This window comes from Hemicordylus capensis, chromosome 1 (assembly GCF_027244095.1).
Source record: "Hemicordylus capensis ecotype Gifberg chromosome 1, rHemCap1.1.pri, whole genome shotgun sequence".
Taxonomy (NCBI): domain Eukaryota; kingdom Metazoa; phylum Chordata; class Lepidosauria; order Squamata; family Cordylidae; genus Hemicordylus; species Hemicordylus capensis.
Genome location: NC_069657.1, coordinates 20,046,291 through 20,062,668, shown reverse-complemented (window position 1 = coordinate 20,062,668; position 16,378 = coordinate 20,046,291). Strand labels below are relative to the sequence as shown.

General features: G+C 44.3%; 1 protein-coding gene across 2 annotated transcripts in view; it reads left to right on the top strand.

Annotated features, from left to right (window-relative positions):
• ASPG (asparaginase) overlaps positions 1 to 16,378 on the top strand; it is a 115,383-nt gene that overhangs the window by 42,642 nt on the left and 56,363 nt on the right. For both annotated transcript variants that reach the window (XM_053288575.1, XM_053288651.1), the window contains exons 7-9: positions 3,263 to 3,375; positions 7,198 to 7,383; positions 10,262 to 10,375. In XM_053288575.1, coding sequence (XP_053144550.1) covers positions 3,263 to 3,375; positions 7,198 to 7,383; positions 10,262 to 10,375 — 413 coding nt within the window. The remainder of the gene's footprint in view (positions 1 to 3,262; positions 3,376 to 7,197; positions 7,384 to 10,261; positions 10,376 to 16,378) is intronic.

The window sequence follows — 16,378 nt, the reverse complement described above, 5'->3', positions numbered from 1 at the left end:
GACTGTAAGTTAAGGTGCTCACCTTAACTTCCACACCACACAAGTAGTGTATATGTTCTACACAGTCTTGCGTATTTTGCTTGCTTACAAACTTAGCTTCTAAGCACCCCTTTCCTTTGGTCTTTCAGCCCCAGTGTTCTCTCTCTCTCTCTCTCTCTCTCTCTCTCTCTCTCTCTCTCTGTATTTGGATACAGCTTTCTTTCATTTTTTAAGATTATTTACACACCATGATCTGACACGTAAGGATAGTGAGCTTTTCCAGAATTAATAATGAACGTTTTGGCATTTAGTAATGGAACTCGAGAGTGACTATTAGTTAAACAGCTGGCATCTGGCATGCAACGTATAATCACACTTAATTGAATCATTGCCATTTTATTTAATCACTAGTAACTGCATTATAAACTCTGGAGATGATTAGTGGTAAGAGTAACAACATCTGTCTTTTAAAGATGTGTGAAATATGTGTCACATTGTTGATGCCTGGCAAGGTGGCTTTGCTGAGTTTGTTTCCCCCCGAGGCACATGCTAAAATGATTGTATTTAAAGCTTAGATTAAAATATCAGAATATGTTTCTTGTGTACTTTTTGTATACTACAAGGTGTGGTGAGGCCACTGGCTTAGATGGCTTTAAAGCTGGCATTAGACAAATTCATGGAGGATAAATCTACCAACAGCTGTTAGAATGGCCAGCTATATGGGAGCCCCAGTTTCAGAGGCAAGGGAGCATTGAATGTCAGTTGTTGGGGAGCAAAGGTGGGAGGGGGCTGTTGTCTTCATGCCCTGCTTATGAACTTCCCAGAGATATCTGGTAGGCCAATGTGGGAAAGAGGATGCTCAACAAGATAGACTATTGGTCTGATCCAGCTGGGCTCTTCTTATGTTGATTATTTTGCACCATCCGTGTACACAGTGCTTTAGGAACAGAGGGAGCTGCCTTATACTGGGTCAGACTATTGATCCATCTAGCTCAGGATTGGCTACATTAACTGGCTATGGCTCTCCAAGTTTCAGGCAGGAGTCTTTCCCAACCCTACCTGGATGCTCTACCACTGCCAAGGATGCTCTACGACTGAGCTAGAACCCCGTCCCCGTTACATCAGGGGTGGGCGTTGGGTAGCTTGGGGGCTATTGGTACCTCCTGAACATATCTGAAGGAGCTCTCTAGGCTTTGGGGCCTACTTTTCCCTCCCTCCCTTCCTTTCCAACCAATACTGTGAATCTTGTTGGTTGGCTGAGTGGGGGTGTGGCTGAGCCATTTTTAATTTCGCTCTCTTTGAGTGATCAAGGTTGCCTTGAATTTCTCTGCCGCTCTCCTCCTATCCTGCAGCAGAATTCTCCTGGAATTCAGGGGTTTTGATGTTAACATCCCTTATTCTGTCAACGTAAATTTCTGTTAAAACTGCCATTTTATGATTTGGCTCTGCCTCCCCAAGCCTCCATTTTGTCACTGACTCCACCTCCCCAAGCTGTTCCATGCTGGTAAGCTCTCAAAGCTATGACCAAAAAGAAAAAGAAAAAGAAAGAAAAAAAGGTGAAAAGTAGCTCCTGGAAGCAGAGCTGCACCTAGGTAATTCTGGAGCCTAGAACTAAAGGTCTTTGGAGGCCCCCTGCTGCCAGTTAAGCATCATTTTTTTAGCACATAGGGTCTTGAGGGCACAAACTACACCACCCAGGACAGACTAAAGAGGATTGGGGGCCGAAGTCCAGGGACAAGAGCGCCTCTTCCTGGAAGCCTTAAGTTTTAATAGTTTTAACATTTTAAATTTTAATTGTTGAAATTTCTTAGTCTTTTTATTGGTTGTTTTTATTGTTTTGTAAACCGCGCAGAGAACTTGCATTTGGGGCGGTATAAAAATGTGTTAAATAAAATTAAATAAATAAAGAAAACGAAACAAAGTCTGCCCTTCCCTTCTTAAGAGAACAAGACATGCAAAAGGCGGAGACTGCTCTGCACTGGTCAGACCTCATTTGGAATACTGTGCCCAGATTTGCACACAACGTTTTCAGGAGGACAACTAGAATAGGTTCAAAGGAGGGTGAGAAGTGTGGAAACCAAATCCTGTTAGAAATAGCTGAAGGAGGTGGGTCTGTTTAGCCTGGAAAAGCAAAGCTAGGGATGTGCTTGAATAATTTCAGCACCTCTTTTGGCTCCTGCAGCTGAAATGTTTCAGTGGGGGTACCTTTCAAAGGAGGCAGGCAGGCCGTACCTGCTCCTCGGGTGCATTGCCCCCACTCCACCCTATCGCAGCGCTTTTAAAATCTGACACATGTGCCACCGGACACCATTTGCATGCTGACGCCGCATGAGGGCTGCTGAGAGGAGCATGCAGTTTAAAGGGGAGAGCCGCAGAGCTGCTGCTGCTTTCAAGTTAGATGTAATGAACGACAGCGCCACGAAGGGACGGAAGTGGCTCACCGGAGGAGCAAGTACAACCTGCCTGCCCCCTTTTAACAGGGGCGTAGCTAGGGGAGAGGGGGCCCGTGTTCGCCCCTCTCCCTGGTGGCCCCTCGTAGTGAGGGGGGCTAATTTTATTTATTTATTTATTTATTTAACACATTTTTATACGGCCCAAAATGCAAGTTCTAATGAAGAAAATAGGGAGGGGTGGAGCTGGGGGCCCTCAGAAGCTTGGGGACCTGGGTTCTTTGAACCCATCTGCTCCATTATAGCGACATCCCTACTTTTAAAGGTACCCCACCCCACCCCCTGGGATATTCACGAAGCATTCCGTGCACATCCCCGGAAAAGACTAAGCGGAGAGATGATAGCCGTCTTCAAATATCTCAAGGGCTGTTACACAGAAGAAGGGGATGACTTGTTCTCTTCTAATCCTGCTAAGGGCAGGATTAGAACGAATGGGTTGGAATTGCAAGGGAGCAGATTTAGGATAGACATTAGGAAGAATTTCTTAAGTGTAAGGGTTGTTGACACTGGGACATTCTGCCTTGTGCAGTGGTGGTCTTTCCTTGGCTGGAGGCTGGATGGCTATCCATCAGGGATTCTGTACTAGATTCCTGCTCGGAGCAGGAGGTTGGATTAGAAGACCTCAGAGATCCCGAGGAGTTGTAGGCATTGTAGATGCATAGGAAAGGAAAATTAAAAAGGGAAGGATGTGAGAGAATGCAGTTACCTGCATTTCGACTTCATTCCTAACAAACTTTAATAAGATGCTGTCAGACACTTCACACGAGGTAGATTCAGCAATGGAGTTGGAAGGAGTGCTTATTAAATGAAGGATATTTGTTATCTTTTAACAGTTAACTGGGAGACTGTTTGGAGAGCCAGCAACACCAAAAAATTTGAGATCCACACCAACATGAACAGCAACGTTGGGCTACTGCGAATCTTCCCGGGGATCACAGCTGCCGCGGTCAGTCATTCCCTCCCAGGCCTACGGTTCTGAGAGCATCTCAAGAAAAAAACTATGATGACACTGAAGTGTGGGAATTCTGATTACATATAACGAGTAGTGAGAAAAGGCAGGGGTTTGTGTTGGGGTTTGTGATTATTTTAGCGAAGTCCAAGGAAGCAACCACTCCAGTTACATAGTGCAGAGTTTAGTTGTTGCAGCTATTTAAGGAACACGCATGGAGATCACTGTAGAGAATTTAGTTTAAATTGATTTATTGGTGGAGTACATTTGAGATAGGAAAGACCTATCCTATCTATCAGCTACATAATGAATAGGTAGGGAGAGAGAGGGAGATGTTTCCATCTTCTCTCTAGGAGGAAAGGAAGAGGACTGACTCAATACAGGAAGCACCTGAGGAGTCAAGGCAGGGGTCATAGAGAAGAGGCAAGCAGGGACAGGTAAGGAGACCCCCACTAGCTGCCTCTACTCCCAATGCCCCTAGTGGTCATTAGGATAGTTGGTGCAAAAGGTCGATGCACTGGAACTCCATCTCATACAGTTTACTCCCATAGTGCCTGTGCATCGCTGCTTTTCCCAGAGCAGTTTCTTTGTAATCAGCATTCCCACAACACTCGTTCAGATGTGGAAGATGTCTCAGAATGCTCTCATGTCAATCTTAATGGAGCAGGAGCCCAGGTTCCAGGGAGAAAGTTGGAGGGGAAATATGTTTCCGAACAAAATACAAAGTGTTGGTTATTACCTATAAAGCCCTTAATGGCTTGGGTCCAGGGTACTTAAGAGAGCATCTTATTTGTTATGAACCCTGTTGCCTACTGAGATAATCCGGAGAGGTCCGGTTATGGTTGCCACCGGCTCGTTGGATGGCGTCTCAGGACATATGCTCCCGGTCAAAATAAGAGCATCTCCTTCTCTATTTGCTTTGAGGGAGATTCTCAAGACACATCTGTTCCCTTAGGTTTTTAACTGACATTTTATTTTTTTAATTTATTACATTTCTATACCCCCCATCCAATTTTAAACTTTTAAATTGTTTTTATCTCATGAAATTGTTCTAATTTGTGGCATTGTTTAGTTTTTACTCTGTTTTATAATGCTTTAAACTGTGTATACTGCCTAGAGGTACACATATCAGGCAGTATATAAATATGATAGACAAATACATAAATGTAAAGCATCTATCTTTTATTTTGCTTTTTAATACATTTGAGAGAGTGTTGATAATCCTGAGGCCATTTAGGTCTGGAGCAGCTCATTTTCAATGAAGAAGTATCAGAAAGCGTGCATGTAACCCTTTCCTCACCCACTTATTTCCCCCCAGCTGGGACTCCATCCTCATGTTTCTCTCAGAAACTGGGGTGGGGGGAGACTGTGGGGAGGGGGAAGTTGCAGGTGAACAGGTGCGGAAAGGGTTAAGCTCTTCCCACTCCTGACCACTGCCCTACTGCAGATCCCTCCCCCTCCCCACACTCTGCAACATTGCTTTGCCAAGAAATACATAGGGAGGATTTGCAAACTGTAGCTCCAGCCTCAGTTCAGCAGCACTAGGGCTTTGGGTAGTTGCCGGTAGACTCAAGCAAGACATGTACTATTTCATGGAAAGGAGCATTGAGGGAGGAGAGCTGGTCTTGGTGTAGCAAGCATGACTTGTCCCCTTAGCTAAGCAGGGTCTGCCCTGGTTGCATTTGAATGGGAGACTTGATGTGTGAGCACTGCAAGATATTCCCCTCAGGGGATGAAGCCGCTCTGGGAAGAGCAGAAGGTTTCAAGTTCCCTCTGTGGCTTCTCCAAGATAGGGCTGAGAGAGTTTCCTGCCTGCAGCCTTGGAGAAGCCGCTGCCAGTCTGTGAAGACAATACTGAGCTAGATAGACCAATGGTCTGACTCAGTATACGGCAGCTTCCTATGAGCAGCGTTTGTTGCAACTCTATTATTCCATGCAAAGATATGCCAGTTAGCGTCCAATTATAAGTAACCTCTCTGTGTCCTGCAACAGGTGCCTGGTGTCCCTCCCCAGTTTATACCGGTTATTTTTGACTTGCCATAATGAAAACATATTACTTTTTTTTTTACTTTATTGTGGCACTCGGTGCTGATCAACTTGCCCGTCCCAGTATATCCAACCCCTACTTATCCATCTTGCTCTCTTTGTTACCTGCCTGTCTATTGATCTATCTCAGGGGCATAGCTAACGTAGTGAGGGCCTGGGTTTGTCTCCCTGGCCCCCCAGTGGCACACATACTTCCCCAGCTCACCCGCGATATCACCTTGCTGCCACCACTGCCACTCTGCCTGCCCGCCACTGTGCTTGCCAGCACTTCCTGCTTCTGGCCCAGGGGCTGGAAGCAAGATGCGCCGACTGGTGGTGGAGGTGGAGCCACGTGCGTGCGAGGCGGGCAGCGGTGGCAGCAGGAGTGGCTGGCTGGATGGCAGGAGCGGGACAGGAGTGGGGTGGCTCCCAAGGGTGAAGTGGCTCATGTTCCAAGGACACCTTGGAACCCTGGTAGTTCTGTTCCTCTGCCTGTCTATTTTATCTAGTAGGGCTATGCCCTATAATTAAAGGGTGCCTCCATTTTTTGCCCAGTGATGCACCAGGAAAAGGATGCAACATGTTGTTGTTGTTTACATTTTATATCCCGCTCTTCCTCCAAGGAGCTCAGAGCGGTGTACTACATACTTAGGTTTCGCCTCACAACAACCCTGTGAAGTAGGTTAGGCTGAGAGAGAAGTGACTGGCCCAGAGTCACCCAGCAAGTCTCATGGCTGATAGGGTTTGCATTGCCTCAGACCCAGATAAAGAGCTGATGCAATACACAGTCCTAATAGACCGATATATCGATATAGCCCATCCCACCCCAAGAGCTTGAGGCAGGTAACAATAAATATCCCAAGCTCTTGACAATAAGTACACATAATAAGAAGATGTTTCCCCGAATCTAAGATGACCCTAAGACAACCCCATTTTAAAATATGAGTTATGAATACGTTATGCTATTTACCCAAATGAAAGAGGACCCTAAATTTAAGACAATCCCCTAATTTCTACCATTGAAGAACTTGGAAAAAAAAACCTAATTCTGGATTCAGGTAAATACAGTATATACGAGCACTAATCTGCATGTGTTAAAGTAATGTATATTTATACAGGGTGGTATTCTTGTTCTGTGGTTTTTTGAATATACCCTGTTTCCCCGAAAGTAAGACCTACCCCGAAAGTAAGACCTAGCAGTAATTTCTGATGTACCGCTAATTGCCCTAGTGTATTTTTGGGGGCTAAAATTAATATAAGACACTGTCTTATTTTCGGGGAAACACATATGGAACACTCCATTATTGAGGGACCTGTGTGTGGCAGACACACCCTTTTGGATTGTCTATGAGAATAAACTAAATTGTCCTGCATGCCACCAGTAAAGTTAATAAGAAACTGAATTACATCCGCTGGTTTCTTCTGATGACCTTATATTTGAAATTTAAAAACTCCTGCTAACTTGGCAGAGGCACCTTTTAACGTGGTGGTTCTCTTTATTTAGCAAGGGGAGAGCAACTGGCCCTATCCACCCCCAGCACAGTACCTCCAGTGACTTTTGCTGGTGTCTATCTTGTATTTCTTTTTAGACTGTGAGCCCTTTGGGGACAGGGAGCCATCTTATTTATTTATTATTTCTCTGTGTAGACTGCTCTGAGCCATTTTTGGAAGGGCAGTATAGAAATCAAATCAAATCAAATAAATCAATCAATAAAAAGAGGGTGGGAGACAAAATGTTGATCATGGCAAAGATTTTTGAACTGTAATAGTTTATTTCACATTTCTTTAATGCAGGTGAAGGCATTTCTTCAGAGCCCAATGGAGGGAATTGTACTTGAGACCTATGGCAGTGGAAACGCCCCCAATAACCGCCCGGATTTGCTAGATGAGCTGAAGAAAGCAACGGATCGTGATGTGGTGATTCTGAATTGCACTCAGTGTCTGCGAGGAACTGTTTCATCATTATATGCCACAGGAAAGGTTAGATAAATTATCTTGCTGTTATGCTTTAAACCAGGAGTGTGTGCAAAAGACTTGCAGGATCTACCTTTTTTTACTAGGACCCTGAAGTCTGTCTATTGGATCCTAATGCGAAATAATAGCGTGGGGTGGAGCCGGGTGGCAAAGAGTTGTTGGGGGGTGGAAACAATTACCTATTGCACAGTGCGCCCCATATGCCATGTGCTGGGATAACTTGCATATGCAAATACAAATCTACATCTGAGTGATAGATCATGGATTCTAATTCAGGACTCTAAAGCTGGCTAGCATTGCTGCATAAAGACTTGGTCAAAGGCGACCGACTAATGATTAGTAAAGTAAAGTGTGCCGTTGGGTCGGTGGTGACTACAGAGCCCTGTGGTTGTCTTTGGTAGAATACAGGAGGGGTTTACAATTGCCTCCTCCCGCGCAGTATGAGATGATGCTTTTCAGCATCTTCCTATATCCAGTGGTGGATTAATGGAGAGGCAGAGTAGGCATTTGCCTACGGTGGCAAAATTTGAGGAGCACCAAATTTCCCCCCTCCTCAAAATTTGCCACCCCTCTCTGTGGGCAGCGGTGGCTGCAGCAAGGGTGGAGTGGGCAAGGAGAAAGTACCCCCTTTTACCTTATTTTTTTAAAAAGGCAAACCTATGGGCAGCAAAAAGCTTAATCCGCCCCTGCCTCTATTGCTGCTGCCCGATACAGGTGTTTCCCATAGTCTGGGAAACATACCAGCAGGGATTTGAACTGGCAACCTCTGGCTTGCTAGTCAAGTCATTTCCCACTGTGCCATTAGGAAGTTATTACTGCACAATAGTTGTTGTTACTGGAGTAAGAAACCATGGCACACAGCTACATTCTCATCTCTCCCAGATAATTGATGGTGATCTGGATTTCAATGGAGTGTGTCCAAAAGGCTCAAAGTGGGTGGCAAAATTAATGTCAGCACCTCCGATACCATTAGATGAGTAGGATAAGAACCAGGCATAAGTGGCAGTGTCAAATCTTAGGGCTGCACCAGACCAAATTTTAAATGCTATTTTTGTCTGATTATGTCCAGTTTTGCCCAGAGTTGGCCAGCCTCTCCCACTAGTGTACCATTTCAAAATTAGTGATGTGGGTTTTTGAATCTTCTATCTAAACCATGACAGTGAGGTACAAAGTTCGACCTGTTTGCCTTTTATTATTGCTTCCTTATAATAAAATGCTGAATTACATTGCTTTATGGCTTGGCTTGATCTATTTTATTTATTTATTTTATTTATATACCGCCCTTCCAAAATGGCTCAGGGCAGTTTCTAGAAGTGTTTTGGTCCAGAGTTCTGCTTTAGGAAAATAGTTGAACCTCTCACTGTAATAATTAAAAAGGATGCTGCTGCTGCTGATTTATTATTTATTTAACATGACAGTTGTGTGTGACATTTTGCGAAGTACAAGTGGGCAGTCGCTGCCCCAAGAATGTCAAATTTGACACAGGAGAGACATCAGAGAAAGGAGAAGGAGATGGAGACCTCAGTAAACAGGAACAATATGTATTTATTGCAGTTTACATGTATTTAGGCTTGGCTACAAACTAATGTAAGAAATATCAAAGGCACACTTTCAGTTTAGTTAGAAATGGTTCCCTCTAGAAGTGTGATACTAGCCTATGAGGCTATTCTGATGAGTAGCAGGAACCGAGCCAAGGGAATCCAGCCCGGTCCCTGCTGCTCATGGGCTGCAATGGGAGCGGCACGGCAAGCCTCCGTAATTGCCCGTGGCAACCCACGAGGATACCCCTGACCAGGAGGCTAAAACAAGCCTCCTGGCATGGGGGTCTCCCCAGAATGCCCTGTGCACTCATGCGCGGGGCATGCTGGGACTCCCAGGGGCCAGGTGGCCCCCAATCCCTGCCACACCCCTACCAGCTCCGTGATGGAGCCAGCAATCGTGTGGGTGGCCAAAATGTGGAAATGTGTGAAGAGGTGAACAAAATGTGCTTAAAATATCTTAAGTTTATGGCTAATGTGTGAAGAGGTGAACAAAATGAATTCTGGATTTCCCCCATTTGCCACATATAACAGCCAAGCCACATCTCATAGGAAATCAGAAGGAAACTTTTTTTTTAAAGCAAAGGCTTAACAAACCCATGACTCTGTGAGCAAGCCACTGTTGATGACGAAGGAAAAAATGGTCCACAACTTAAGAAGGCAACATTACAAATCTAATTCAAAAGCACAATGAAATCGCATTATCTCATTTATAGTCTTGGATTTTATCCAAAGCCCTCTTGCATCCTTCCAGCATTCTGTGCTTTATAGATAAAGACATGCATAAAAATAATGAAGCGATTCCCACGATCAGTAGAAAGTGGGCTAAAGGAGCCTAGCCCGCTTTCTACTGATTGTGGGAACCACCGGGCTTGCGGGCAAGCCTGGTGGTTCCAAGGCAGCTAGCCTGCCTAATTCCCCCTCCCCTTAAATGAGGTTAACAGAGTGAGCATTCCGTTAACCTTATTCTTTTGCTCATGTGCTGCCGCAGTACACAGCAACACACGAGTAGATCCCCAACCAGGAGGCTGCAGCCAGCCTCTCGGCCTCGGTGGTCTCTCCTGCGCTCGCGTGGGGCATCTTTGAACCTCCGGGGGCCACGCAGCCCCCGATCCCCGCAGCCCCCACCGGCTCCATGACAGAGCCTGTAGTCGTGTGGGTGGCCGATCTGGTTGCCCAGGTCTGCAGGCATGATCGTCTGCGGGAAGCTCATTATCTCATTTATAGACGAATGATCATCTGCCAGAAGCTCTTCCCACTGATCGTGAGAAGAGCTTCAATATGTTTAGCCTGCAAAACCCCCTTGAGCCATGTGCTGGTTCCAACTGCATTTGCTTTGACTACAGGCACTTAAGGATATGGGAGTGGTTGCAGGGGCAGATATGACACCAGAAGCAGCCCTTGCCAAGCTGTCCTATGTCCTGGGCAAATCCGAACTTACGCTGGATGAGAAGAAAAAGGTAAAATGTATTTCGTGTCTTCTTAGCTCTTAGGAGACTAGTCCTTTTTTCAAGTTTACCTTTCTAATGTTTTGTTGCCTTTTAGCACACATAGGCCTGGATCCAGCGAACTGTGTGACTCCAGAAAAGTTTCGATTCATACAGTTGCCAGTGCCAGACTTAAGTACAAGCTAAGTAAGCTACAGCTTAGGAGCTTGCATTCTGAGGGGCTTCTGAATACAAACAATAAAAATAAAAATCTCTGTTTCAAGTTTTACATAATGCATTTTCATGTAAAGGTATTTCTAATGCAAATAGGCTTTACTGCAAGATAACTGGCTCTGCTGAATCGTTAGTTTCTCACTGCATCTTTGCCAAGTTAAAAAAAAAGCTTTATTTCTCTTTTCATTTTACCACAATTTTACAAATCTGTACAGCTTAAGACAGATTTAAGTCCAGCTACTTATTTGTTCATGATTACTCAATGTAATCATAGATGGGCCTTCTCTAGGGCGAGGTTTAATGCCTTCCCATCAGCACTATTGTACGGGAAGTATAACAAATTGCCCTATGAAAAGCGCATATGTCCTTGCGGCCAGGAGATTGAGTCAATGGCCTATATTCTATGAAAGTGCCCACTTTACCAGGATGTAAGACAGCAATTCATTAATCCCCTGCTAAATAATCTGAAGGGAAAAACCGGGGATTTCCTTGTAAAGTATTTAGTAGCTGATGAAGATTCAGTAATTTCCATAATAGTTGCTAAGTACTGTTATCTGGTTTTTAGAATAAGAGTCTCAAAGTTATGAGTGTATTTTAAAATTGCCATTTTTAGGTATATGTATATGTTTATTTTAAGGATTTTGTGCTATTTTATGCTATTTTACTCCTGCCTGTAACCTTGGAGAAGCCGCTGCCAGTCTGTGTAGACAATACTGAATTAGATGGACCTATGGTCTGATTTGGTATAAAGCAGCTTCCTGTGTTTTCCTGGACCATAGATACAGGGGCTTGACTCCTGGAGGAATGTTCCACACCAACTTTTTTCTACTTCTGCTTACTAAAGAAACAAAAATTTTTTAATGGTGGACCTCACAAGACATGCCCTCACAAGTCAGAGCTTCAGTAGCTTTAATGCAAAGTAAGAGAGCAGAAAGCAGAGAAGGTGCCATGTTGCTCAGAATTTTACATACCCTTTCTTCTTCTGGATTGCACCACCGCCTAGAGATGTACATTTCAGGCACCTTTTAAAGTGATGACTCTTCTCTTTAGCAGGGCAAGAGCAACTGTCTCTATCCATCCCCAACACGGCATCTCTCCAGTGGTGGTGGTTGGTGTCTACCTTTATGGGTTTTTTTTTAGAGTGTGAGCCCTTTTGGGACAGGGAATAATTTTATTTCATTTTCTATGTAAGCTGCTTTGTGAACTTTTTTGTTTGACATGCGAGTAGATAAATATTCATCATCATCATCATCATAACTACATGATTACCTTGGAATGTCCTCATCTGTCTAAAGAACAATGGGGAAGATTTTAGAGCAGAGTGGAAGGGGCTCTCACCTTTTGATGCCCCATGCAGGTGGGGAAAGACGAGGGTCCATTTTGGTGGCTGGTTTCCCCAGAATGTCTCTCCGAGCAACACTACAACATTATATAACATTGTTTCGAGGGGCATTCTGGGGGGAAATGGGTGGCCCTGCACTTCTGCCACAGCAAAACACAGGCTGCAGCAGCACAGAAAGATGAAAGGGGATGAGTACTTTTGTCCCACCCTTTTGCTGCCAACCTCTGCCCCAAATTCAGCCAAAGGTTTGGCCCACCTCTTACCTGTATGTACTGCTGACAGATGCTGTGTGGCTTATGATAACTGGATGTGCTAGATCAGGAGCAGCCAGGGCACAATCCACCGAGATACGTTGTGCACATGTATGAACATATGAAGCTGCCTTCTACAGGGTCACACCACTGGTCCATCTAGCCCCTGGGGTTCTCAGACATGGGTCCCAAGATGGACTACAGTGCCCATAATCCCCAGCCACAAGAGCTGAAGACTATTGTGCCTGGGAATTATGGATGTTGTTGCCCAATAACATCTGGGTACTCAAGGCTGAGAATCCCTGATCTAGACCAACACTGTCTACTCTTGATAGTTGCCAACTTTTCAGAGTCTCAGGCCAAATAGCCTTGCTACCTGATATCCTTTACTGGAGATGCTGGGACCATCTACATGTGAACCATATACTTTGCCACTGACTATGAAAGGGGATGAGTACTTTCGTCCCACCCTTTTGCTGCCAACCCCTGCCCCAAATTCAGCCAAAGGTTTGGCCCACCTCTTACCTGTATGTACTACTGACAGATGCTGTGTGGCTTATGATAACTGGATGTGCTAGATCAGGTGTGGGCATACTTGGCCCTCCAGCTGTTGTAATTCAGTAACTCCCATCACCCCCAGCCCCAATTTATTGTGGCTGGGTAAGAGCTGTAGTTCAACAACAGCTGGAGCCTATACTTGATGCTGGTCTTTGACTGTAATAAAGATTAACAGCTGGAGGGCCAAGTTTGATTGCCGGGAAATTTAGGACCAGCAAACGGAAGTATTTTTTCACACAACGCATAATCAACTTGAGGAATTCTCTCTGCCATGAGATGTGGTGACAGCCAACGACCTGGAAGGCTTTAAGAGGGGTTTGGATAACTTCATGGAAGAGAGGTCTATCAATGGCTACTAGTCGGAGGGCTAGCAGGATGCTTCTGAGTACTAGTTGCAGGGGAGTAACAGCAGGAGAGAGGGCATGCCCTCAACTCCTGCCTATGGGCTTCTCAGAGGCATATGGTGGGCCACTGTGTGAAACAGGATGCTGGACTAGATGGGCTTTGGGCCTGATCCCGCAGGGCTGCTTAAGAACATAAGTTTGCCCACTTCTGTGCTAGATGGTGCTTTTCTGTTTCACTCACTATGGTCAAAAGACTGTTGATGGATATATTCAGAATTAAAATCCCTGGGGAAAAGAAACATGATTTTTAAAAATATACCTCATAATAACCAGAGATAGAAATGCTTCTGAGGAATAATCACACGTGGTCTGCCATACAGAGTTGGGGAATGGGGTCAACCGCTTGCTGCCCCACCCAATTGGCACCCTGCCACATGGGAGCATACTCCTACGAACAATTTTTTTCCTAACCTCCCCTGGGAAGGAACAGTGGAACACTTGCAGCTCACACAACTGCAGCATTTTCATCCCCCCCCACCTTTTCTCTTTTCAGGCATGCCTAAACAATGCTAAAGCTGAGGTAGTTTTCCTTCCCACAACACTCTTTGCTTTCTTTAACTTTGTACAGCTATATTTCCAGATAGCTATCACAGTCCCCTACATTCCCAGGCTTCATTTAATAAGAGAACAGTTCTGCAGATGAGGGGAACTTGGAGCCCCTTTTTTCAGGTAGCCCTTCTTCTCATGATCTTTGAACATGTTCACCTGATCACAGTTAGGCTAGTGGTGCATATATACACATATGAAACATGTGTTGAATCTAACATGTGAATAGTACTTGGGGTCCTACAAAATCTGTCTATAGGAGACTTTTTAAAAACATACATAAACAAGCTTTCATTGACTCTGTGTATATGTTCAAACTGTGTACAATGAATGCCAGCATAGCATCCCTCCAATGAATGTTGCTGATGTTTACCTTGTTTCTTTTTAGACTGTGAGCCCTTTTGAGACAGGAAGCCACCTGTCCCAAAATTCATTTATTCCATTTAAGCCACTTGAGAACTTTTTGGTCAGATCTATGTTTTTATATTCTAGCTTAATATTTTAATTGTGTAATTTTTATAGTCTTGTGTTAATTTTTCTGTGTGAACTGCCTTGGGATTGTTTTAATGAAAGGCAGCATACAAATTTAACAATAAATAAACTTGAAAAGCAGTATATACAGATTTGTAGTAGTTCAGCTGAACATATGAACAACTATGAGTGTTCAGCTGAACGTCTAAATACAGCCCACAAACATACAGCAGTGTGCCCTCTGGATGCGAACAGGAAAAACAGGTTGCTTACCTGTAGCAGGTGATCTTTTGGTGATCCATGTTCAGTCACAAAATGGGTTCTGCATCTGCACAGTAAGCCCTGTGGAATAATTCTTCAGCTCCTCAAGGCTGTGGGAAATTGCTTTGCTCGCTTGACCAAACTGAAGCCATTTTGTTAGCTTGATGCTAGAATTATATAAGCAAGAAACGCTTTGCGAGAAGAAAAAGGCAACCAGCTTAACTGGCATGCAGAAAACAGCCAAGCTTTGGGTTCGGCTAGAAATAGATTACAGGGAAAGATCTATGGAGATTTGAATAATGCTTTTGCAGACAATGACAGTAGCTAATACTTTGCACGACCCTGTCTACAGCAATCTGATCATGCAGGATGAATATGTTTTTGTCACTGAAACTGCCTTGTTTTAATAGATGTGTGCAAACTGTCCAGCTAACTGGTTGAAATGTTTAAATAACTTGAAACAATTATGTAATTTCCTCTTTTGACAAGATATGACTGTGTTCTAAACTTTGCAAGCATTCTTTGAATCTGGTCAGGTTTGTAAACTGTACTACTACTACAAATATTTATATGCCGCTCTTCAACAAAATTCTCAAAGCAGTTTACATAGAAAAATTAAAAAATACATCAAGAAGATGGTCCCCGGTCTCCAAGGGGCTCACAATCTAAAGAGAAACATAAGGTAGACACCAGCAACAGCCACTGGAAGGATGCTGTGCTGGGGTTGGACAAGGCCAGTTGCTCTCCCCCGCTAAATATAGGACAATTACCACTTAAAAGATGTCTCTTTGCTCAGTTAGCAGGGGTCAACGGGCTCTCTCTGTCCCATTTTCAGCTGAATCTGTTTCTTATCGATAAAGCAATACTTGGATTATAATAAGCACATGGTGAAGACTACGCTTTCTCCCACAAGGTGCTCTTGACTCCAGCATAAGGCACATTTATTGTTTTCAGTGGTTAGAGCACCTGTTGTTCAGTTCCTCCTTGACCACCATGGTATTCACCTCATGAAAGATTCACTCCTCGATCAAATTCAGTTCCTGTGAGAGATTTATTGGTATACTTTTATCCTTGTTTTTAGACTCTGACAGTTTAAAGTTTCTCTTTTGGATCGCAATTAGGATTGTAAATGGACGGCAAAAAAACTTTTTAAAAATGTACTTCTTGTAGAGGGACTCTTCCCTCATCAGATAGGCACGATCGGTGTTTAATTTGTTTGGGTGAACATCATAACATTAAATCCTGCAAGGTTTGTTTGTCATTCTCGAAACAAACGAAAAAAAGCAGGGAACTCCGACTTAGAGCGGCTTTATATGAAAACTTAGAGCTGCTTTATATGAAAACATGTTAAGACCTCCAACACCAATTCTGTGGTCACTGATGCCTTTGACATCTTCAGTGTCAGTCGATAGTTGACCCTCAGGATTGAGGTCAACATCAGAGTGTTCACCAAGGGGAGGATCTCAGACCAACTGCTCAGAGAAAGAGTGCTTGGAGTCGATGTTTAAGATGTCTGCAAAGATGAGCATCACAGCGTCATAAAAGATGGAAACATCAGAGGGATGATTCTCCTAACCCATGCATCCCCAAACTGCGGCCCTCCAGATGTTGTTGCTGAACTACAATTCCCATCATCCTAGCCATTGTAGCTGGGGGTGATGGGAATTGTAGTTCAGCAACATCTGGAGGGCCGCAGTTTGGGGATGCCTGTCCTAACCTCTTGGGGTTGAAATACAGATGTTTCTCGACATCGAGACCCAACCCAAGATCAAGGGACAGTCTTCATTCCACGTCAGCTGTGACACCTGCAGCAGGTTTGGGGAAAATCTTCCTGTACCCCTTACCTTCTGTGGTTTAAGTCTTTTCCCAATGGATCTTCAAAGAACACAAGTATCCTCTTCAACATCGGCATCATTGTCGGTATCGGGTACAACTCTGACCCTGACCCTGATATCGACCGCCACAACTT